Source organism: Acinonyx jubatus, chromosome C1 (genome assembly GCF_027475565.1).
Source record: "Acinonyx jubatus isolate Ajub_Pintada_27869175 chromosome C1, VMU_Ajub_asm_v1.0, whole genome shotgun sequence".
In the NCBI taxonomy this organism is placed as follows: Eukaryota; Metazoa; Chordata; class Mammalia; order Carnivora; family Felidae; genus Acinonyx; species Acinonyx jubatus.
The window spans coordinates 215,364,096-215,387,079 of record NC_069381.1 but is presented as its reverse complement, the minus strand read 5'-3'; the positions used below and the strand labels follow the sequence as shown (position 1 = coordinate 215,387,079).

At 51.8% G+C, this 22,984-nt stretch overlaps 1 protein-coding gene across 4 annotated transcripts; it reads left to right on the top strand.

Moving 5' to 3' along the window:
* The first annotated feature begins 161 nt into the window (after positions 1 to 161).
* Positions 162 to 21,937, top strand: ILKAP (ILK associated serine/threonine phosphatase). 4 transcript variants are annotated; one of them, XM_053216023.1, is made up of 12 exons: positions 162 to 320; positions 7,759 to 7,824; positions 8,296 to 8,352; positions 10,870 to 10,986; positions 12,471 to 12,597; positions 14,349 to 14,455; positions 14,832 to 14,925; positions 15,118 to 15,205; positions 16,545 to 16,666; positions 19,727 to 19,846; positions 21,354 to 21,435; positions 21,658 to 21,937. In XM_053216023.1, the coding sequence occupies exons 1-12, from the start codon at positions 266 to 268 to the stop codon at positions 21,796 to 21,798; spliced, it is 1,176 nt and encodes a 391-aa protein (XP_053071998.1). In that variant the 5' UTR covers positions 162 to 265; the 3' UTR covers positions 21,799 to 21,937. The 4 variants fall into 4 exon arrangements, with proteins under 4 accessions (XP_053071998.1, XP_053071999.1, XP_026902136.1 ...); XM_053216024.1 differs by having other exon boundaries at positions 230 to 320; positions 7,759 to 7,847; XM_015087096.3 differs by lacking the exon at positions 162 to 320 and adding an exon at positions 523 to 4,463.
* Positions 21,938 to 22,984: the final 1,047 nt, after the last annotated feature.

The window sequence follows — 22,984 nt, the reverse complement described above, 5'->3', positions numbered from 1 at the left end:
AACGTGGCTGCCGCGACGTCGGCTCCGCCCGCCAGGGCGAAATCAGCCTCGGCGCATGCGCGCCGCCCCGCCCACCCGCGCGCGGGACTCTGGGGTGGCCGCGCCACGCCGCGCGCCGATTGGTGGTGTTCCGGGCCCGCCTTCGGGTGATTGACGGCGCCCGGGCCGCCACCGCCCCGCCGCCGCCGCTGCCGCCGCCGCCGCCCTCGGGCTGCGCGACCGCCGCTGCCGCCGCCACCGCCGCCGCTGCCGCCCAGTCTCGGCCATGGACCTCTTCGGGGACCTGCCGGAGCCCGAGCGTTCGTCGCGCCCGGCTGCCGGTAAGCGGGTGGCCGCCCGGCCGGCCAGGGGAGGGCGCGCGGCGGCGGCCTGGAGGCCCGCGGCGCCTGAGGCGGGCGGCGGGGCGGAGCGGGGGCGAGCGCGGCCTGCCGGGCCGGGGCGGCGGGCCCCGCGGCGCTCCGGCGCGTCTCCGCCATGTCGGCTGCGCAGGCACAAGGGCGGGCCCGGGAGCCGGCCGCGGGCCGCCGCGTCCTTTGTGTGCGGCCCGCACGTGCGGCGGCGGAGGGTCGGCCCGAGCCCGGGGCCCCGCGCGCACCACCCGGCCTCGCGGCCTGGCGGCCGACTCCCCGCCGCTGTCCTTGCGGCCGGGCCGCAAATTCGGAGCTGCGGTCCGCTCTGGTTCCACCCCCGACGCCGAAGCAACCAGCGCCGCGGTCCTTCGCGTTTCTGACGCCCAGAGGGAGGGCTCGTTCCCAGCGCTCTTAGGATTTTACTTTTCTCAGTAGTTTCTTCCCTCCTTCCCTGGGCCCCACGACGTCCCCCGTCTCCCCAAAGGCCAGAGCACCGGCGCAGGTGCGCGCATCGGCTGCGCCTGGGCCTCGGCGGCTGTGCGTGTTCTCATCGCGGTGGTGTGAGCTCCGCCGCGCTCGAGCGGCCTGGGACCAGGCCTTTGTTAGCCCAGCGCATCCTAGGCGTTGTGGCCGCCCCGGGTTTCGCTCGGCGAGGCTGATCAGTGCTTTCACACGCGGGGACGATCAGGGAGACGCTCCACTCTATAGGGCCTCCTTTCTAAGCCTAACTCGGTGGCAGAAGACCTGGAAAACTTTGAAAACAAGTTCAGATTTCCAGGCTTGCCTCCGTCCACTAAATCGGAAAGCCTCCAAGGTAGGGTCCTGCATCTGTGTGGTTAAATCCCCAGGGGCTTTTGGCCAGTGCGGCAGAAGTCTGGAGACTGTGGTTTGGAAACTACTGTCGTGGGGAATAGGGGGGTGTACAGCGAGCTCCAGTCTTTGCCTGCAGAGAGCTTAAACGGGAATGCAAGTGATTATAATTAAAACTGGCAAAAGTTAGCGACCGTGGGAAATGCCGCAGGGCCTGGAGGAGTGATTGTAGTCCATCCAGAAACGCTGGGGAAGGAGGCGGTGCTGGGATGGGGCCTCTGAGCTTGGGTGGACTTGTGATTTGTCTAGGCAAGGGAGCGATCGGGCGGCGGCATTCAGTTCTCCGGTCTGCGTGAACATACTAGTGTGGAGGAGTGGTGAACTTGGGGCTCTTAAGGAGGGGTGGTCCTGCCCTGCGCCAGGCCTGGATTCTGGCTTGTGGCACGTGAACCGTCTGGCCAGCCTTTATGGGGCCATCATTCCCAGTAATGGCACCGTTAACTCTTCCCCACTTACCACTCTGATGGTACAGAAGCATCTGAATAACTGTCTTTGAGCCTGTGTGCTCAACTCGACCATTCACTTCCTAAATTGTTCTAGTTGGGGTTAAAAGCTCTGGCCTGGTGTGTGCAGTCTTTTTTTTTTTTTTTTTTTTAAACCCCGTTGATGGAATATACCTTCTCTCTGAGTATGTTTGGGGCAGAGTGTGGATTTGCGGATGTGCCTGTAAGCCTATCATTTAAAAAAAAAAACAAAAAAAAACCCAACTGTGACTTTTTACCAGAAATTAATTTGCTCAGGGGAGGGCACCCTTTAGGTGATACAAAATCTGAGCACTCAGAAGGCTTACAAGTTGGTACTTGGCAGCTTGCCACCAAATCCAGGGTGGGGGGGAGGGTGTCTCCAACCCCTGGCTGAGATGCCAGGGTGGCAGAGGGGCTGCAAAGTGTTTAAACCCCTGTTCCCTGGATGAGTAAACTGCCCCCTGCTTGTGGGAAGGGCACTGACACTGCCCAGGCCCTGCTTGGCTGAGTATATTTTTTAAAATAGCTTTAAAAACAAAGAAGGCATGCTTTCTGAATTTGTAGATGGCCAGAAGCTGAGCGGGATAAGCAGTAAAGTGAGTGGTAAGAATTGGGATCCAAAGTTCTCTGGACGCGCAGTTGGTTAAAACTGACAACATGAGAGTTAACAGGTTGAAATCGCTTGAACAAGAACAGATTCTGATTTCACTATCTTGTGGACATACTGTGATTTTTGAAAAATTAATTTGAACACCATATTTTGTTTTAGAAAATCTGTGGTATTGACTGATAAAATTAATGGAGTACATGAAAGGAAAATAAGGTTGGTTTCATAAAGTGGATGGAGGGGTGCCTGGGTGGCTCAGTCAGTTAAGCATCTGACTTTGGCTCAGGTCATGATCTCGCCATCTGTGAGTTCGAGCCCCATGTCGGGCTCTGTGCTGACCGCTCGGAGCCTGGAGCCTGGAGCCTGCTTCGGATTCTGTGTCTCGCTGTCTCTGCCCCACCCCTGCACATGTGTGGGTGCTCTCTCTCGCTCTCAAATAAAGAAACATTACAAAAAATAATACAGTGTATGGAAAGATGAGGCAAAACTGCATCATTGTGACCCTCACATATGATGTCCAGGTGCCACAGATTTCTGAGCTAATGCAGGGACCAGTAAAAGACTAGTCATTTTCACAGTCCTGGAGAAGAGTGGTTTTGGACATGTAGTCAAATTGGTTTCAAATCCACTAACTGCCTTCTGTGGCCGTTCCCCATATCTGTAAAATAGGATTGCTGGCTCCTTCTGTGAGCTCATGGATTAGAGAGAGAACTACATGTAAGGTGCTTAGCACAGGTGTAGCACATGGTCAGTGCCTAGTGGATGTTAGTTAGTAAATGAACTGTGAACTTCAGCGGCTACCTAAAAGAGAATAAAAATGCACTCTTAACTGGATTTTGTGAAAAGGTAGGAAATTTCACACTGCTCAGCTCACATCAAGTGTATTTTGTTTAAGTAGCTCTTTGATTTTTGTTGTTGTTGTTTTAGACATTCCATCTAATGCTCCTGCCTCCAAGCCTTTTAATTTTTATGATCTGAAGAAACATGTAGAAGGAACGCATTAAATGTTTTCAGATTTTGTGCTAAATTATTAGTTTTCACTCCCCTTACAGATTAGATTGCTGAGTGAATCCAGTCTTTTGTGTGTAGGGGGTTTGTCGAAAAGAGGAAGTATGTCCATGTCAGACCGGAGTGAAACTTCTCTGCTGTATCATACTCCTGAAAGAGCTCACTTGATGTCTTTAAGGTCAACAGCTTATAATTGATAATCCAAACAAGTTAAAGGTGTCCTGGTTTAAAGTTGCTTTGGCAGTAAGCTGGTTTCAGTTTTATAGGGTGGTTCTTTCACTTACTAGGTTGCTACGCCAGTATGCTTTGAAACTGACGGTCAGCTGTGGGGACTAGGTAAATACTGCAGGACAGTCTGTCTTAAGGATATTTCTTGGGAAAAAACCTAGAGACCTAAATGTAGAATAAAGGTTAAGATACTAGGGAAGAAAAGACTTTAATTATAAAACTTCAGCGATAAGCAAGGGAAAAAACTCATAAAAAATTAAAGTGGATTTAGCTATGTAAAAATAAAAAATTCTGCGGGACAAAATAACCACAAAGGCAAAAGATGAACAGAAAATAATTTAAGTACACATTACTAATGAGCCTTAATAAATGAAAGGCTCATACGCAGTAATAATAAAAAAAAGACTTTGGTGCCTGAGTGGCTTAGTCGGCTCTTGGGTTCTGGGAAGAGTCGTGGGATCGAGCCCCGCGCTGGGCGTGAAGCCTGCTTAAGATTCATATTCTGTCTCTCTCTCTCTCTCCCCCTCTCCCCCCTCCTCCCTTCTCTTCCCCCCCTTCCTCTCTGTCTCCCTCTGTTCCTCCCCCACTTGCATGCATGCTCTCTCTAAAAAAAAAGAAAAAAAGACAAATAACCCATTTGAAAATGGTCAAAGGCCATTCATGGAAGTTCATGGAAGAAGAGATGCGAATGACCAGCAGCTGGAACCAGAGCTGCGCTTCCTCAGTCACTGGGGAAAGGAATAGCACATCACTGATGGTTCCATGTTTTCACCCATCACATTGAAATTTGTCAACATGGCGGTGAGGATGGAGAGGAACGGACATTCTCGTGAAGTGTGTTGGGAGTGGAAGTTACCACAGCTTTTGGGGAACGAATGTTGGCATCTGCCAGGCTTAAACCGCTCATACCCTTTGAGCAGCAGTCTAGCACATTAGGTAGGGGACACGTCGGTGGTTTGCTGTGGCATTGTTGGTCCTGCGGGACACTGGAATCGGCCTGCGTGCCCACCAGTAAGGGAACTGGACGGCCCGCCCCCCCCCCCCGCCCCCGACAGTACCTAGCTGTCAGGAAGAGTAATTCGACCCAGGTGTGCTAGCTGGAACGAGCCCCGAGGGCTTATATGAACAAGGGTGTGTGTGCTGTTGTGTGCAGTATGCTTCTGCCTTCTAGAAGTTAGAATGCTCGTGCACAAGGGCATCAGCCTGAAAGAAAGTGGAACGTGCACGCTCCTGTTACTGTGGAGGGGGGGTGGGGGGGCAGAGTGGGGGCTTTTTCTGATGCTTCTGTGGTACATTGCATTTGAGCCTGAAAAGATTCAGGTGTAGAGAACAGTTGAAGCGAAATATTTGACCCTCTTGTTGCTTTAGTGCGCACGGTAGCCGTTAGCTGATGTGAATATGATCCACCCAAAAGTAGTTTTCTCAGCTTCAGAATGTAGATGACTCGAAACAAAAAACCCTAGGTGAGATTAACTGTAAAGAAAAACAGTCCTTAGCCTTGTCTCATTCTTCATTAAGTTCTTGTATTTAGAATTCTGGGGGGCCTTCTTCCAAAGTTTTGGGTCACAGTCACATTTGTCTTAATTATTGCAGCCCCAAATACTTTGAATTACTATTTATCCAAAATAGAATGTAAGATTCTGGCTGATCAGAAGTTTTTGTTACAGCATCTATGACCTACAGATTTAAAAACAAAATTTTTTTAATGTATATTTATTTTTGAGAGAGAGCGTGAGCAGGGGAGGGGCAGAGTGGGGGGGGGGGCACAGAATTGGAAGCAGGCTCCAGGCTCCCAGCCGTCAGCACAGAGCCCGATGTGGGGCTGGAACTCATGAACATCGTGAGATCATGACCTGAGCCGAAGTCAGATTCTTAACCGACTGAGACACTCAGGCGCCCCCATAAATTTTTTTAAGATTTTATATTTTTAGGTAATTTCTACACCCAACATAGGGCTTGAACTCAGAACCCCGAGACCAAGGGTTGCATACTCTACTGACTGAGCCAGCCAGATACCCCACAGATTTTTTTTTTTTAAGAATCCAAATGCAAGCTATTTGATCCTTTCAGCGACGTATTCCAGAGATCTAGAGCCTCGAGATTGTGTTCGTGGGGTTGTTGGAAGGGTTGAATGAGATGCCGTGTGGAGGCAGTGTGGCACCTCACAAGAGCATGGGCTGGGAAACCAGGCTGCCTGGCTTGGACTCCCCACCCCTTACGGGCTTTCCCTTGGGCATTATTGCGCCTGGAACACAGTAATGGTACTCACCTTGTAAAACTGTTGTAAGGATTGCTGCATTGAAGATAGATAGAGTGCTAGCATATAGAGTAGTGCCTGGAAGGCGGTGAATGTTCATTATTTTTACAAGCCATTCTCAGCTGTGGCCAAAAGGAATGAGATGCTCTCATGTTTCACTGAAATAGCACTTACGGTATCCCAGTATCCCAGAGTGAGAAGGAGTGGAGAAGCACGTTCGATTCAGCCCGTGGAGATGGGCCATTGCCTGGGGTGGTGCTCAGATCCGTGCACTGCGTCGGAGTTGTAGCCACAGGGTAGAGGCCAGGCCGGGGCTGTGCTGGGAGTGCTGTTGTGAGGAAGGCTTGCAAGAACTGAGAATGTCTTCCCTGGGGAGAGAGGACTTCCCCATTGGACAGTGGCAGTAGAGGGACCTGATTCAGATGGGTAGTTTAATTCAGAAACGAAAACCTGACCTGGCCCCAGCGGAAGGGTGGGTTGCTTTTCAGGTCGGCCTCCTCCCTGTAATGTTCTCTCTCCTGAGACGCCTGGCCCTCGGGCCCCACTGAACGCAGTGTGCCTGTTCTGCATTTGGAGTCTGTTAGGAGAATGGGCATTTGAGGCTCACACACAGCGTGGTCTGGGTTCCTCTTGGAAGTGCCCCGTCGGAACATTAGGGATCCTGGGAGGAGGACTGTTGACTGAGCGGTCATTCCGCATGCCATTTAATGGCCTGGCGATGCTGCTTTTTGAATACGTTCTGTAGGGTGTTTATGTCATGTGTGAGATAAACGGTAGTATTTGCAGTTAGTTTGGGAAATCCTGAGGGAGAACGGTATAACTTAATGAAATAGACATTTCCCATTTGAATTAGGCTGTAAAGCAGAAGAGTTACTACTTTTTGTTAAATCAGAAATTTATCAGGTATTTAAGGTACTTTTGACCTAAAAACTCCTGAAGATACTTCTTTCCTTGGAGTTTCTGTATTTTAATTTAAACTTTTGTTTTTAAAAGAGTAGGATTGATACCCAGTTCGTTTCTACATAGAGGCAAAAGGACGCTACGGAGCCTTTTGGAGCTTACAATTGAACTGGTTGTGAAATGAGGACATTTCTGTACCTGAACTCCGAGGAACCAGAGGGGGCCAAATGCAGGATGGGATTGTGCACACCTGCGTCTTCAGCCCTTACACACACACACACACACACACACACCGTTCAAGTGTTTAATAGCTTACGTAGAAATTTGGGGAAAGCTGGAGAATAAGGAACGGTGGTTAAATTTTATGTCGAAAGGGATAATGGAGTATATAGCATTTAAGACAGGTACTTTTGGTGTGTAAATCTTCAGAGTTTTAGATAAAAAATTTCCCTGGCTTTCCACTGAGTTTATTGTCTTGGAGTATCTGAAATTCCTCATTTTCTCCATAGATGGTGATTGACGTGGACACTTGCTGGGGATGCCAGGTTAACACCGATTTGCTTCCTTCAGCCCCTCACCTTCTCTGTGCTCATTTGTTTGACCTTCTATTTGGTGGTCAGTTCAGAATGCTATTGAAATAGGACTTTTGAAGACCACATATCTTGGAAGAGTCCCTCTGTCTTTGAAGTTTTATCTTGAGGGACCCAATAATTGTTTTCTTGGCTTAGAATCCGTATTTTCCTTCCCAGGATTTATTTTTAAAGAAAGGTTTTTAAGCGTTTGTTGCTTTCAGGCATGAAATTATTGAGAAAAAAAATATTTGTTTTCCTCAAAATACCCAGTGGCCCTTCAAATGCCAGTTGGGTCGTCTTTCATTGCTTTTCTGTTGACTGTAACTGTTGGAAGCAAATGTCCGTGTTAAATAGCTGTCCAGAAAATACTTTTAAAAAGTTTGTCCAACAAGGAGAAAATTTGAACTTAATAGTAAACATCTCAGAAGGTGCCCCCCCCACCCCCAAAAATGTGTCCTGGCCGGTGACCAGATGCTCTTTAAGCAGGTGCTCTGTGTTGTAGGCAAAGAAGCTCAGAAGGGACCTCTGCTCTTCGACGACCTCCCTCCGGCCAGCAGTACTGACTCAGGTACAGTCTTCAGGCTCTCCCAGGTGTGTGTCAACGTGTCATCCTGGGGTTGTAGTTGTCTCAAATCTTTCTCCCTTTCCCCCATTTTCAACACACAGATGTTTTAGGTGTTGGACTGTCTTAAGTTTTGAATCCATGGCGTCAGGTAAGGCAGAAAAATCCACTAGTCGCTAGCCCTGAGGAGCTGCATAAAAACGTTGAGCAGTTTCCTCCGGTTCATTTGAGTGTTTACTTTACCAGCTGAAATCAGATTTAACTCTTTCAGGCAGATTTTTGTTTCCTTTGATTGATAGGACTTTAAAATAAAATAGGTTCGAGCCATTATTTACCGAAGTATGAGTTGCCACTGGATTGACACGAGAGTTTTGAGATGATTTCATTGACCTGCGTAGGTGTCCTGGTGGGATGGATTCTGAAGCTCTTGCCTCCCCCAGGTTTTGTGGGCTCACTGAGTGTTCTGCTGTGTTTCAGGATCAGGGGGACCTTTGCTTTTTGATGATCTCCCACCAGCCAGCAGTGGGGATTCAGGTAAGTGGGAGGGAAAAGGTTCAATGTGCCAATGGAAATAATACATAAAAATTGTATCCTTACGTAAAATGTATTTATTAATAGATTCTACAGAGCTTAGGATGACATGAAACCAGCATACAGCATGAGATTTATTAAAATCACAAAAGAAATAGGCACCATCGGGTGGAAACAAAGAGATTATATACAGCATCACTTTTTGGTGATTATTGTTTACTTCTTGGGGTTCCACCTCTTGCAACTGACTTTAAGAATTAAGAGCTTAGTCATTTAAACTTTGTTTTTAACATTTTATAAAAAAAAAAAAAGGCAATCCATCTCTGCCTCTGTTAGTGACAGACTCCAGTGTATTCATTCAGCAGAAGTCTCTGAATATATGACATAGTTAAAATATTTTTAATATCCCTGAACCTATAAAAACAGATAGTCTTCTCTTTTAATGCACCTACATTAAAAAGAATTTTGATCTCAAGAAAATACAGTCTGAATGACACTGGTTTAGTAACTAGTACAGACCATGTGCAGTTTTCTTAGAATTTCTTGAAACCTTAGCTGGTTATTTTCATTCAGTCCTTATTTTTTCTCAAGAACCTTTATTGATTTGATTTCATTTTTGCCAAGCCTGTTCACATTGGTTCTACCTGTTCCTGGAAATGTTTTTTCCTTTCTACATCCCAGTTAGGTCGAAGGGGAGAAAAGAGCAGGTTCCGGTCAGTGGTCACAGTGATGAGTCTCCTCTTCTGTCTCACCGAGGACTTCTCACGTGGAATCACTCTAAGTGAGGGCAGGACAGGGGGCCACAGGACAAGAGTGAGGGGACAGGGGGCAGGCTGTCTATTTTCACCTGCAGTTATCTGCTGGTGTAAATACCTTCCTTATGTCGTCAAGTACAACACTTGCTGCTGATTTTCAAGTCGATCTTTTGTGTTACTAATTCATTACATAAAAATAATCAGGGTTGGTCTAGAATGTATGGATTAAGTTAGCATAGTTCTGTATTTAGAACAAGTTCTTACAGGCCTCTAATGTGAGAATTCTCAGGTTTTCGGGGCTTTACTAAAACGCCACAGCATTCTCTCATTCACAGTTAAACCTGAAACCTTGCCTATAAGGACAGCAGTCTTACAATGAAAGTTAATGCGTGCAAACATCAACTTAACAGGGCTCTTTACAGGTTTAATAAAAGAAAATTCAACATAGCTGTGTCTTAGTTCTTCCCAGGACAAAGGACAATCAACTAGTAACAACTTAGAAGATTTTGCACCATTATTAACAGGCTTGATTTTTTCGGATTTAGAATCTAACCTTGCATCCAATATATTGAGTTTCTTGAGAAGACATATTCACCGTATACAAAATCGACTACATTCTAGGCCATAAAGTAAGTCCCACTAATGAATTGATTTCATATACAGACCACATTCTCTGACTACAAGTGATTCAATTAGGAGTCAGTAACAAAGCTATAAAAATGTCTCTGTTTTGCGAGTTAAAAGAGAGGAAGCTCGTTTTACATACGCACCAGGAAAGCTGGGATAAATAGTACGTGACAGGAGGCTACCGGAAAGACCTTGGGGGAAAGTATATTGGAAACATTAGTGAAATTTTCTCAGTTAACGTGCTTTACTATGTGGGGCAGGGTGTGTGTTATGTCCTACTGTTGCAGATATCTGTCCTTTTGCAAGTAATTGACTCTGCAGGGACATTTTCTTCCCTTCCTCTGTACTCAGAAATGTCTGGTGAAGGATAATTGAGTAGATGGTCACATGCTTTTATACTGAAATGCAGAGAATACTTAGGGCTGCTTACTATGACAACGGCTGCCATTTATTGGGTACGTGATGACCCAGGCACTGTGATAAATGCTACTTACCTCATCCCCACCTTCCGAGATGACAGTGTTCTCCCTGTGTTACGGGTCGAGAAACCGAGGCGGGGAGGTCAAGTCACTTGCCTTAATTTGAGACTAGACTTTTCTCCTTCCAAAACGCACGCACCCTGCAGGTGCTCTTAGCTTTTTGGCTTGAGTACAGACTCATCCCTCTGCAAGTGTGAATGGCTTCAGTGGTCCTGTTTGGCCTTTCGCAATACACGGTTCTTAAAACCTGACATTTACCTCATTGTAACCCTCTCAGGGCACTTGATGCTTTCTTGACTTGTTCAGGACGTGTCACTTTGCAGATTTTGGAAACTTCCCTATTAATAGGGGCCTGTGGGTATGGAGCCTCGTGTGTGTCACAGCCCCAAAATGTGGGCTGTTTTTACCACTTACGACCCTCCTTGCAGATCCTCTCACAGTTGGCCTGAGCAGGACCTGGATCTTGACCTGTGGTCCCTCCTGGTGGGCACCCGGCCCACTGCCCACCCCTCCAAGTCCTCGCCATGAGATCCCTGCGCCTGCCGCTCTCCCAGTGCTCGCACCGCACGTCATTTCGTCTTGGGGCTGGGGTGGAGCCTGGTCGGCTGGGAACTTTGACAGTCTGTAGCTGTGTCTGTCTGGCTTCTCCTCGCGTCCAGGTTCTCTTGACGCTTCGATGTCCCAGACGGTAAAGAACGAAGGGAAAGGAGCAAAGAGAAGAGCCCCTGAAGAAGAGAACGGCAGCGAAGAGCTTGTGGAAAAGAAAGTTTGTAAAGGTTTTCAGACAGTTTGAAAACAAATGTATTAGACTTCCCATCTTAAAACAACCCAGAGCAAAAACGAGCTCAGCTTTGCCATTCGGGACACTTCTGTTTCGTGTCTGTATTTAAGAAACTGGCAGGGTTCTCTTTTTGCAGACAGACTTCCGAGTTTACTTTTGCCTCCTCCCCTAACTTTTCTGTTCGTCTCTGGCCCAACTTTGGCCAGGCCGGAAACCCACGTTTGTTCTTCGAGGGTGAGAAAACCCAGGTCATTTTGACTTCACCTTGTCTAGTGAACAGTTAGCTTGTTGGGCCCCCACTTTCTCTCTGACTCCTGTCTTTGTTCACAGCCTGTTGCTGAGCACTTTGAATTTGTGATCAGCTTAGTAGGCAGCTTCACAAGAAGGAGCCTGAGGCTGGAAACACCAGTTGAAATTTGTAGTCAGCTCTGTAACTTGTCAGAGTGGAGAAGAAATGAAAAGTATCCGTTAAAGAGAGGTAGCCGTGGATGTTCACACACCATACAGATCATTTTGTCCTTTGCCCCAGAGCTTCCAAGCGAAAGCCGTGGGGTGCACTGGGAGACGTGTGAGAAGCCTACTAACCCGCTTAAGGACAGGGTCGTAGGTTAGCTGGTCACGGCCTTGAGCCTCAAGAGCACCGTGCTTACCAGCAACGGCTCTGTCAGCGTGCTCGTTTTATTGTTTACACAGCCCTAGGGTGTCCGAAAAGGAGCTTAACCAGGCCTGGCCGTTCAGTGTCAGCAGGTTTCTGTGCCCATGGTGTGTGTACTCCTTTATCCTTTTCTTCCTCACTTGAAGTAGAAGCAACTGTCTTACTGTTTGTTCAAATTCATTACCAGCCTCAGGCATGGGAATAGAGTTTCACATGTCCAACAGGGCATTTGGGATAAACTCCATGCGTGTGTCTAAACTAGGAATTTTTCTGCCCTCATTAGATTACTGACAAGACTGGGTTTGCACACAATCCCTTGCCCCAGTTTGGGACGACAGCACATTCCTTGCTCTGCTGTTAATGCCTTAACCGAAGCTGTCAGTACTAACTTGCTGTCGTCTGCTACTTCCCTCTTCAGTGTTCAGCCTTCCCTTGTTTATTTTTTGAGAGAGAGAGGGAGTTTGTGTGAGAGTGGGGCAGGGGCAGAGAGAGAGCGCACGCGTGAGCAAGAGAGAACCCCAGGCGGGCTCTGTGCCCAACGCGGCGGAGCCCAGTGTCGGGCTCGATCTCACCACCGTGAGATCATGCCCTGAGCCACCCAGGCGGTCCCACTGCCCAGCAGTGGTCTGATCTTAGTTACAGATTGCAGCTAGGGAGGTAGGTGGCTGCAGGGGAGCAGCTTATTCATGTGCACGGTTAGGACATCACTGAGTGAAACAGCCAGAGTCCCCTGACCCCCCCCCCCCCCCCCGTTTGCTCTGGGACTAGGGCTTCTGGAGGGAAGAGCACAGTTTTGTATTGGCCTTTTGTTCTCTTTCCCGCAGCCTCCTCGGTGATCTTTGGTCTGAAAGGCTACGTGGCTGAGCGGAAGGGCGAGCGGGAGGAGATGCAGGACGCCCACGTCATCCTGAACGACATCACTGAGGAGTGCAGGCCCCCATCGTCCCTCATGTGAGTGTCCCTGCTCCAGCAGGCCTCTGTGGACCATTTGGCCCGAATTCCGTGGGCAGGTTTCAGGAGCGTGGCCTGTCGCTTGGACTGCTCGGTTCTCGATTTTGCACAGTAGTTCCCTTCCCGACGTTTTTGGTCGTCACGTGGGCAGGGGTGCTCAGGTTGCTGCCAGACGCCCTGCGACAGAGAGCTGTCTGGCCCCAAGTTGTTCCCGGCTCTGGCAGAGCCGAGAACCCTGTTAAATGGGAACAGACTGCCAGTGTCTGAGGAGCTTCCTGCAGGGAGCGCTCTTACTCTGTGAGCCCGTAGGGGGAGGGGGGAGCTGCTCCTTCTGCGGCACGTGGTGATCCAGGAGAGCCGTGTCGTGGTCAGGGCCCAAAAGAGAAAGAGCAGAAATGGCATCAAGGAGAAGAACAGGGAAAATTTTCCTGCAACTGTACAGATTAAAATGAGGCCTTTGGATAAGCTCTGAGGCATGGAGGAAAGACATCAGAAGGCAGGACATCAAGGCGTGTCATTAACACACGTCCCACGTGCACACGGGGGACTCTGTAGGGCAAGGATCATGCGTGTGTGCACACGGGGGACTCTAGGGCAAGGATCACGTGTGTGTGCACCACCGTGTTTCCACAGTCACAGTCTGTTATTAACGGACAGTGTGCTGGAGCCATTGGTGCCGGTGGCTTTTGTCCAGGTGAGGAAGTGATGGTCATGTGCGGAGAAGACCACGTATATGCACGGTCCCTGGTGTTAGGCGGCCGTTGATCACTGGTATGCTTTGGAGTTCCTTTTGAAGCCAGGAAAGGCCTCTGGAGAGCCCGGCGAGTGGGTCTCACTGGGCTCACTAAACTGTGCCTTAGCAGGTACCGTGTGTTAGGAACCAGACGAAGGTATTTAGTCACAGCTCATGAGGTCTCTGTTGAAAAGGAACTCGAAACATGTTTGAGAAAGAGCTCTGCAGAGTGAATGTCATTTCCCGTGGGCATTTTCATTCTTGCTTGAAATGCTTTAAATCGTTAACGGTATTTATTCTGTATATGAAAGCTTTCTGGCAGAATTTGAAAGGGGAATAAGTGGTAAGGTGGGCATTGAGAATTAGCTGCTGGGTCAGTCTGAGTGACCATTCTGGAATTACCTCCGCTCTCCGAGGTATTTTTCATGGTCTTGGATCAGTTACTGGTATTGGTGTGTTAGGTTTAAAACGAAATCTGTTTTAAATACAAGTTCTGAATTTTAGTTTCATCTTCAGTGAAAGATCAGTTAATCTTGAGTTTTGAAAAATGTGAGTTTTTAACTTTTTTTTTTTAAGATTATTTTTAAGTGATCTCTATACCCAATGTGGGACTCGAAACCGCCACCCCGAGATCAGGAGTCTCATGCTCCACTGACTGAGCCAGCCAAGGCCCTGAGTTTTTTACCTTTAATTTAAAAATGCCATGAAAGTTGAGGCGCCTGGCCGGCTCAGTCGGAGGAGTGTGACTCTGGATCTCCAGGTCGTGAGTTCGAGCCCCGTGTTGGGTGCAGAAATCACTTAAATGAACTTAGAATAAAAAATACCATGAAAGTTAACTTCCACGTTTGTCTCAGTTAACGTTGTGTCTTTTTTCTCCGTTGTGACAGTGTGGCTGATGTCTTAGCAGGGGGCATCCTCAGTCTTTTCAGTGCTCACTGTTTGAAATAAGATTTAGAAACCTTAGTGGACAGGAGTAATCTTTGTGAAAATCTCAGTAACTGACAATTCATTCTTCCAGTACCCGGGTTTCATATTTTGCTGTTTTTGATGGACATGGAGGAATTCGAGCCTCAAAATTTGCTGCACAGAACTTGCATCAGAACTTGATCAGGAAATTTCCTAAAGGTGAGACTGAGAACAAAGTCGGTTCGTGTTCGTCTTGGTGTTTGCTGTCGGTGTAAATCAGGAAGGCGGGTCACGTTGCAGAGAACCGTCAGTGGCTCTCTGAAGATGGGGCAGAAGGGAGTGGGGCTTGAGGTGGGCAGGTGGGGCCGTGTAGGCGCCTGGCGTAGGACTTGTCGTCTGCGCGATGGCACCTTGCGTGAGCTGTGTGTGTGTGAGTGAGTGTCTTGCCTTCACACCTGGAGACTGCTAACAAACTCCACTGACCCTATCTTATGGGCGAGGAAGTGGGATGTTCTTGGTCACGGCACAGGAACAAAATGGCAGTGGGAGGAGAATTTGCCCTTAAGAGTTTGTCGTCTGGTTGCTTCCGTAACAGGAGATGTAATCAGCGTAGAGAAAACCGTGAAGAGATGCCTTTTGGACACTTTTAAGCATACTGACGAAGAGTTCCTTAAACAAGCTTCAAGCCAGTAAGTGTAATCACATAAAGATGAGTGTGTGAGCGCGCGGAGGTCTTCTGATAGTCACCCACCACCGAGTGAGCTCTCCTGACCGCTAACGTGCGTGTCGGGGTACAGACCTTGCCATTCAGCTCTGGAAGTGAGTCTCGAAGTGCGGGTGTTGGTCGGCGGTGACCGTGTTTCTGACGTGTCTGCCCCCAGGAAGCCTGCCTGGAAAGATGGCTCCACTGCCACGTGTGTCCTGGCCGTGGACAACATCCTGTACATCGCCAACCTCGGAGACAGTCGGGTACGTGGCTCCGGAGCCGCTCCCGGGACGACGGCGCTGGGTGTGGCCGACACCAGGAAGCGTGCGCTCAGCGGGGTGGGAAGTGGTGACGGGCTGAGGTCTTTCTTGCGGGGCTGCTGCTGGGGCTTCTGCAGACTCCACGTTCGGGGCAGGGGGCCGGCAGCTGCGCCGGAGCTGTTTGCTCTCTGGGCCGTCTTGGGCCCTGGGGAGCGTGTGCGTGTGTGCGCGTGCACCCACACACGCTCTGCCGCCATGGGGCTGTGGGTCAGAATGTCATCCCTGTGCAAGCAGCTTGAATATTCCTCAGCTGCATGTCTCTGACTTCAGGTGGCTGGGAAGGAACAGGGCGAGCCCTTCCCTCAACACCAAATAAGTCAAAAGTAGTTGGAGAAGCACTAGGTGATGCCGTGTCCGGAGCCCAGGCCACGTGACCGCGGGCGAGACCCTGCTTATTTCCCACTGGTGGCAGCCAGTGTCCCGGCCCCAGCGGTGGGGAATGGCTTAGAGCGGGAGGGCAGCGCCCTGCCGCCTGGCTCCGCCCCCCTCCCCACGAGGCAGGACCTCTTTCAGCGAGCCTGGTGCTGCGGCAGCGGTCACGGTGACCAAGTGAGCCTTCCCGCTCTCAGGCAGCACCTGGAGACCGCTGCCCGCACCCCGTCGTGTTTAGAGTGATCTCTGCACAAATACTAGGCGCTGGGGGGACGGCAGTGAGCATCACAGACGGTCCCTGTGCAGTGGGTTTTATCTGGTGATGTTCTAGCAGACCATCCTAGGTCACATGTGTTGAGTCTAAATAACAAGTAACATGAGTAAAATTGGGGAGGGGGCGGGGGGGGGGGAACAAAACCTTTGAGCCTGATCCAAATGTGCATCCTGTCTGCCTCCTGGCTCTGCTGTGTGACCTCAGGCACATACCTATCCTCCAGGCTTCCTGCTCCGCAGGACTGAGGTTTCCCCGGAAGTTCCCACGTGGTGGACACAGTGGCGGCAGCGAATGGAGGTGCTTGGCCAGCCCGCCCTCCTGCCCTCCCCTCTGCCTGCAGCGGATTCTGGGAGTAGCGACGCCTCCCGGGGCTTTCATCCTCGTTGGGTGTCGCAGACGAGAGGGCAGCGGCCTGCGGAGGGTCAGCGACTGGCTGCTTGTCCCGCGGTGCTGGCGCCAGACTGGACCCGCACCACGGCCCCTCTCCCTGGTCGCGGTTTCTGTGACGCTTCTTTGCTGCCTGATGCTCTGAACTCGTGTTTGTCAGCGGGAGACTGAACTGAAACTCCGTTGTTAACCTTTCTCTTCACCTGATAACTTTGAACTTCATGACCATGGGACTGTCTGTGTTCCCAGGCAATCCTGTGTCGGTTTAATGAGGAGAGTCAGAAGCATGCGGCCTTAAGCCTCAGCAAGGAGCACAACCCCACCCAGTATGAGGAGCGGATGAGAATACAGAAGGCTGGCGGGAACGTCAGGTAACAGGGCTGGCGGGTGCTCCCCGTCACCGTGGCCGGGGGGCCTCCCAGGACAGAACTTGCCATGTTCCGCAGTGTCTGTGGCGGGAGGCGACCATGGTCAAAGCCGGGGAAGCAGGGGAATGGAGGTTGTGGGATTTCGCACCGTGTGCCTAGGAACTTTCTTGAATACTGTCATTTGTCACAACTGAATAAGCCACAGTTTTAAGCAAATTCTCCAGGAGAGAATCTGAAGTGGTGAAGACAGTAGCTCTTCGTAGCCCGCACCGACCTGCTCCGTCTGCGGCACCGTCTCTGTCTACACCTTTGACGACCGCGTGCCCGCTCTGGTTTTCATCTGCTGTTTCTCGAAGGTGGCTGACAAGGCTGACTTCTTTCCTCGTCTTTTCTCTACCGAAGGACGTTTACCGGAGTTTGGCCAGGGCGTTTTCTGGTTGGTCTTACAGTATGACCGTTAGGACTTGATGTTCTGTGGGGGGTGAGAGAGCAGGAAGGGGTCCGGGGAAGACCGTGGCCGTCTGTCCCCAGAGGGGCATTTTCTGTCCATCGCTGCTGCTCTAGGCTGCTTCCGGCCAGTGGTGCACGGCCTCTGGAGAGGAGTCACAACTCTGAGAGCTCCTTTGGCTTTCTTAGAACTTTAAAATTCTGCTTTTGCCCGAACTCCTTGAAAAAATTTGGACATTGACAGTCCCGTGGCTGACAGGAGTATCAGCCATGTGGCGGCTACCCTCTGTCCCCAGGCTCCACATCATTGAGAGCGGTGTTGAGGTGTCTTAGCGATGTCGTTTGACGGTGTGGCCAGGACGAGCCCCTCAGAGAGGGGAGGGTGGCTCAGGGCGGCGGGCCGGCTTTGTCTTCTCCACGCCCGCCCTGCCGCTGCTATTATTGACACTTTGAGACCTACAGAAAACAATGTAAAATAGTAAAACATTCCAGCATCTACCGCCTGGATTCAGCAGCGAACATTTTTGCCACGTGTGAGGCTGCCCTGTTTGAAGGTTCGTTGCAGGCAGAACGCAGAGAGTAACTCTGGTTGCCACATTCTCTCCTTTCCTGGCCGATCCCGATTTCCCCAGCTATCGTGCGCTGTCTTGGTTGGAAACCGGCGTCCAGTCGGCATTCACGTTGACCTGGGTCCCTCCCCTTTCCGTGAGGACAGTCGTGCGGGGTCGCCCGCGTCCCGAGTTCACTGCCTGCTTTCACACGGCCCGTCCGTTGTTGGCGTACGTGTGTCCTGCATGTGGGAGTGCGGGTCAGCTCTCCACGTGGTTTTCTGAAGTACAGGTGGCTCTTCCGGCCCCGTGATCGTTGGCGTTCCCTGCTGTGGCTCCCGCAGTGCGTGGGACACACTGAAAACGGCTGTGCTTCCGGGGGGCGGGGCCTCCTGTGCTCACACCCCGCGCCCATACGGTTTCTGTGCAGAGCTGCTGGCACTGACCGGGTCTTTGGGACCTGCGGCTGCGTCGACGCAGGCCAGGCTCGTGCCTGGGACGGGGGAGGCCACACCTAGTCACAGGTCACCAAAGAAGCGCCTCCTTGGGTTCCTGTGGGGCTCGCACTTTGAGTGGCTTCCCAGTTAGTGCTCTGGAGGCTGAGAGTGCCCCTCCCCCCACCCAGGTCTTCCTCTGCTCCTGTGCACTTTGTTCCCCTTGCTGTTCGTTTCCATGATTGTACTAAAGATGCCAGCAGGAGGCCCCTGCCGGGAGGGCGACGGTGTGGCCACAGTGAAGGGCCGGGACCGGACTGGATTCTGGTGCCAACACAGCGGCCCAGGCCAGTGAGGAACTTCCTGCCACCCGCAGCCATCTGCAGAGCATCTCTGCGTAGCATTTCCTAATGTTCCATCACTTGGAAAACCTCTGTAGACCCCCGCGAACGGCTCTGGCGTTTGCTGAGCACTCACGCGCCCCTCGTGTGCGCCTTCTCTGGTTTCACAAGCGAGGGCCTGCGGCCCCAGGGGTTTGCAGCTGCCGGAGGTCGCAGGGCACGCAGGCCCATCGGGATTGTTCTCGGGGGCATCGAGTGGGGGCCCTTTCCCCTGCTGACAGACATGCAGGCCCACTTCTAGGTTGCCTCCCCATCTCTGGATGCCTCATTGGAAAACGGAACGTGTAGGGACACCTGGGTGGCTCAGTCGATTAAGTGTGCAAATCTTGATGTTGGCTCAGGTCATGACCTCAAGGTTCATGAGATCAAGCCCCGTGTCGGGCTCTGTGCTGACAGCTCAGATCCTACTTGGGATTCTCTCTCTCCCTCCCTCTCTGCCCCTTCCTTGTTTGTGCTCTCTCTCAAAAAGTAAATAAACTTGGGGTGCCGGGTGGCTCAGTTAAGTGTCCAACTTCAGCTCAGGTCACAATCTCACAGTTCGTGGATTCAAGCCCCATGTCGGGCTCTGTGCTGACACCTGGGAGCCTGGAGCCTGCTTCAGACTCTGTGTCTCCCTCTTTCTCTGCCCCTTCCCCGCTTGTACTCTGTCTCTCTCTCTCTCTCAAAGGTAAAATAAAACATTAAAAAATAATAATTAATTAATTAAAAATTGGAATGGGTAAAAGTCTAATGTGCAGAATACTACAATTGATACAGGTTAAGATAAACCACGTTCACAGCTTGTGTACAGAAAGCGGTGCTTCGGCATCTGGGAACAGTTACCTTCAGGTATTTTCCAAGTCCGGTTGGGTGCAAGTTCAAAGTGTCCTTCTGCGGCAGCTGTTACCCTGGCTGTGGGCTCAGATGTGGCCTGAGAGGCTTCAGGGCAAACACAAAATAGAAAAGCAGATCTAGGCCCCGACCCAGTCCTGTCACATCCAACTTGAGTGTGGGCAAGATAGCAGGTTGGGGGTCGGGGGCTGCCCCGTGCCAGCCAGGGGGTGTACCGTGCCGTCAGGTGCCGCGGGGCGGAGGCGCCCAGGATTCAGCACGGAATGTGCAGACGAGCATGTGTGCCTTGAGGCTCAGGGCTGGCAGTGCGGGTCAGAGCAGACTCGCGGGCTCCGTCTTCCCTCTGCCTCTCAGGACTGTGGACCCACGATCTGTCACATGGAGTTTGTTTCCCCGATTTAGGGACGGACGTGTCTTGGGTGTGCTGGAGGTGTCGCGCTCCATCGGGGACGGGCAGTACAAGCGCTGCGGGGTCACCTCTGTGCCAGACATCAGACGCTGCCAGCTGACCCCCAACGACAGGTATGTGGCCGTGCCACAGGCACAGGGGTGCATGCACACGGTCCGGTTTCCCTTCCCGACTTCAGTTTGTGTCATGAGCCTGGAGTGGGTGGAGCAGTCCTGTCGTGGGCACTGCCTGGGCCTGACTGCAGGAACAGACAGACTGCTTTCTGCCCTGGCGGGTCCCCCAGTCCAGGAGGTGAGCGGGGGGCGGGGGGGGGGGGGTCCCGGCACCGGGTGTCGGGAGCACGGGTGCTCTGGGGGACCTGGGCCACGTCCCTGTGGGAGAGAGAAGGGCCTCCTGGCAGAGGGAAGATGCACCGCCACTGCAGCAGGAGAGCATGACGGGCGGGCGGGCGGCAGTAGCGGAGAGCATCGAAGGATGACGGCAGGGTGCTGGGGGGCGGGTTGTGCGGGGTCCTGAGTTCCATGCTGAGGAGTTTGGCTGGTGGAGAAGGGAGGTGTTGAAGCAGCGCCGGGCTGGGGCCAGAAAGAGACAGCCGTGATGAGCTGCCTGAAGATGGCGCCATGCCCGCCACGGCCAGGGCCCCTCAGCGAGGAGTTGAAGGTTGGGTGGGTGGCCCGAGGCTCAAGAGGAGCCCCGAGGAGCCTTGAGGAGCGGGCCTGCTCCCTCCGCCGTGCGAGGGCGCCTCCCCACGGCCCCGCCTGCCCAGCGTCTCGTGCGGGGCCGTGTGCGCTTGCCGGCCTTGGGGTCTTGGGACGCTTCCTTCCACCAGCCCCTCCTCTGGTTTTCCAGACCCTGCCCGGGCCCCCCTGTGGCGTGCGCTGTGCCAGCTCCCCTGCTCTGGGTTGTAGTCGTGGCTTTGTGTGACCAGTTACTCGGGCTCTGTCACCACGGGAGGGGGGCGGGGCGGGAGCCTCCCCGGACGTGCACCTGCTGGGCTCCAGGCACCCTGCGTGCTCACTGAACACTGTGGGGGACGCGCCCGGCCAGAAGACAAACCAAGACCTGGGTGTTAGCATGAGCAGAGAGGGATGACCACCTCAGAGCTGTGGGGAGCCCCCCTCTGCACCCTCTTGTTCACAAGGACTTCCTTCGGGAGTCCAGAGGAGGGGGCCTCTGAAAGGGACCTGATCCTGTTCTCAGACCACAGACGTACCTGGTTGTCCTGCCTGCCGTGTTGGACTCTCGCAGCGCTTTGTGAGGGTCATGAGGGCTCGAGGCCCTCGTGTCTGTGTCTACACGGTCACGTGGTGATGGAAATTCAGTGTGTTTGCCGTAACACCTGATGTTTTTATTCCACGATTTACCTCGAGTTCATCTAAGAAGTACCTAGCGTTTGGGTTAGTCCATAATCATCTTGTGGGCGGACAGAAGGGTAGTCCAGTTTTGATGGACAGTATCACAGCTCTAAATGCTAGTTTCCACCTCTCATAGAAGTTAAATTGGTTGTAAAAAATTCTTAGCCTTTGAGTAGTTGGATAAATATTTGTTTTACCTGCATTGTCCAGCCATTTGGTAACGTTTGCTGCTAAAACCCGTTTATATTTCTTCTTCCCGTTGCAGGTTCATTTTGCTGGCCTGTGACGGCCTCTTCAAGGTCTTTACCCCGGAAGAAGCTGTCAACTTCATCTTGTCCTGCCTGGAGGTAAGAGCTCACCCAGTACCAGCTGCTCGAGCTGCACGTGGCTTCCTCCCCGCGGCCCCCCAGTGCACTTTTCCTGTGTGAACTCCACCCAGGGGACTCATCGGTCCTTTGGTCCTGCTGCCTGTCCTGACGGAGGCTGGGGAGCAGTTCCTCCTTTCAGAGACCACATCTCGGAGGGTGACCGGATCCCCCGCTAACCTGTGCCCCTTTGCTGTCCGGTAGGATGAGAAGATCCAGAGCCGAGAAGGGAAGCCCACAGTGGACGCGCGCTATGAAGCAGCCTGCAACAGGCTGGCCAACAAGGCGGTGCAGCGGGGCTCGGCGGACAACGTCACGGTGATGGTGGTGCGGATAGGGCAGTGAGGGCGCGGCGAGGCCAGGGGCGCGGCATGTGCTGACTTCAGAGGTTCATTGTGTGTGTGTGTGTGTGCACATTACGTGTGTTTCGTGTACTCCTGTGGGACTCCCATGGTTGTAAATAAAGGTTTCTTTTTTTTTTCTAGTCTTTGCGTTATTACGTTTGAATGATTCTTGACCCTTCAGAGGTTGTGTTTGCTTTTGGATGTGCTCTGGGTCTTTCCTTGGCCAAACCGTCATGGCATCTTGGATTGGCCTGTAGTGGTGACCCCACAGGCTGCTGTGACATTTGTAGTTCATGGGCACCTCACTTGTGCTCTTTCGCCCTCGTAATGCGCCTGGTTGGGGACGTGGCATTTTACAGTGGGAAACTGAGGAAGTGACCTGCCCAGACAGGCTGTCCGAGCCTTCTGGCTTTTTCAGTTCTCTGTGCGAAATAAGGTTGCAGAACATTGTGTGTGGGGCGGGGTGCTAGGCCTAGCTGAGGGGGGGGGGGGGGTGGAGTAGCCCGATACATGAGGTGCCTCTGGTAGGCACTCCCCGAACGACATGGAATTCGGCTAATTTCTGATTCCCTTGATAATGGGTGCAGTCGGGCCCCAGGTCTCTGGACTGCCAGGTCTCCTGAGTCCCCCCATCTGGAACCCCTGGGTGTAAAACGGGCGCTTTCCCGGTTGGAGCAGCCAAGCTGCTGTTCGGAAACGCCTCTGAAATCCAGCTTCCAGTGTTAGGCATGTGCGTGCAGTTGGCTCTGTGCTGGGCTGAGGTCAGTTGTGAGGACACTTGAAAGAGGGACCCTTCTGGTGAAGATGTTAAAAAATGCATAGTCTGGGGGCGCCTGGGTGGCTCAGTCGGTTGAGCGGCCAACTTCAGCTCATGATCTCACGGTCTGTGAGTTCGAGTCCCGCATCAGGCTCTGTGCTGGCGGCTCAGAGCCTGGAGCCTGTTTCGGATTCTGTGTCTCCCTCTCTCTGACCCTCCCCCATTCATGCTCTGTCTCTGTCTCAAACGTTAAAAAATAAATAAATAAATAAATGCATAGTCTGCTTGCAGGAAGAAACTAAAATACTTCTCAAGTCCTTGTTGATCCGGAAAACCGGTCACATGATCACCGCAACCAAGTTTTAGTAAAGCAGCTCTTGGGCCTCCCTGAAGTGTTTGCCTCAGGATGATGTAAGTTTCCACCACGTTG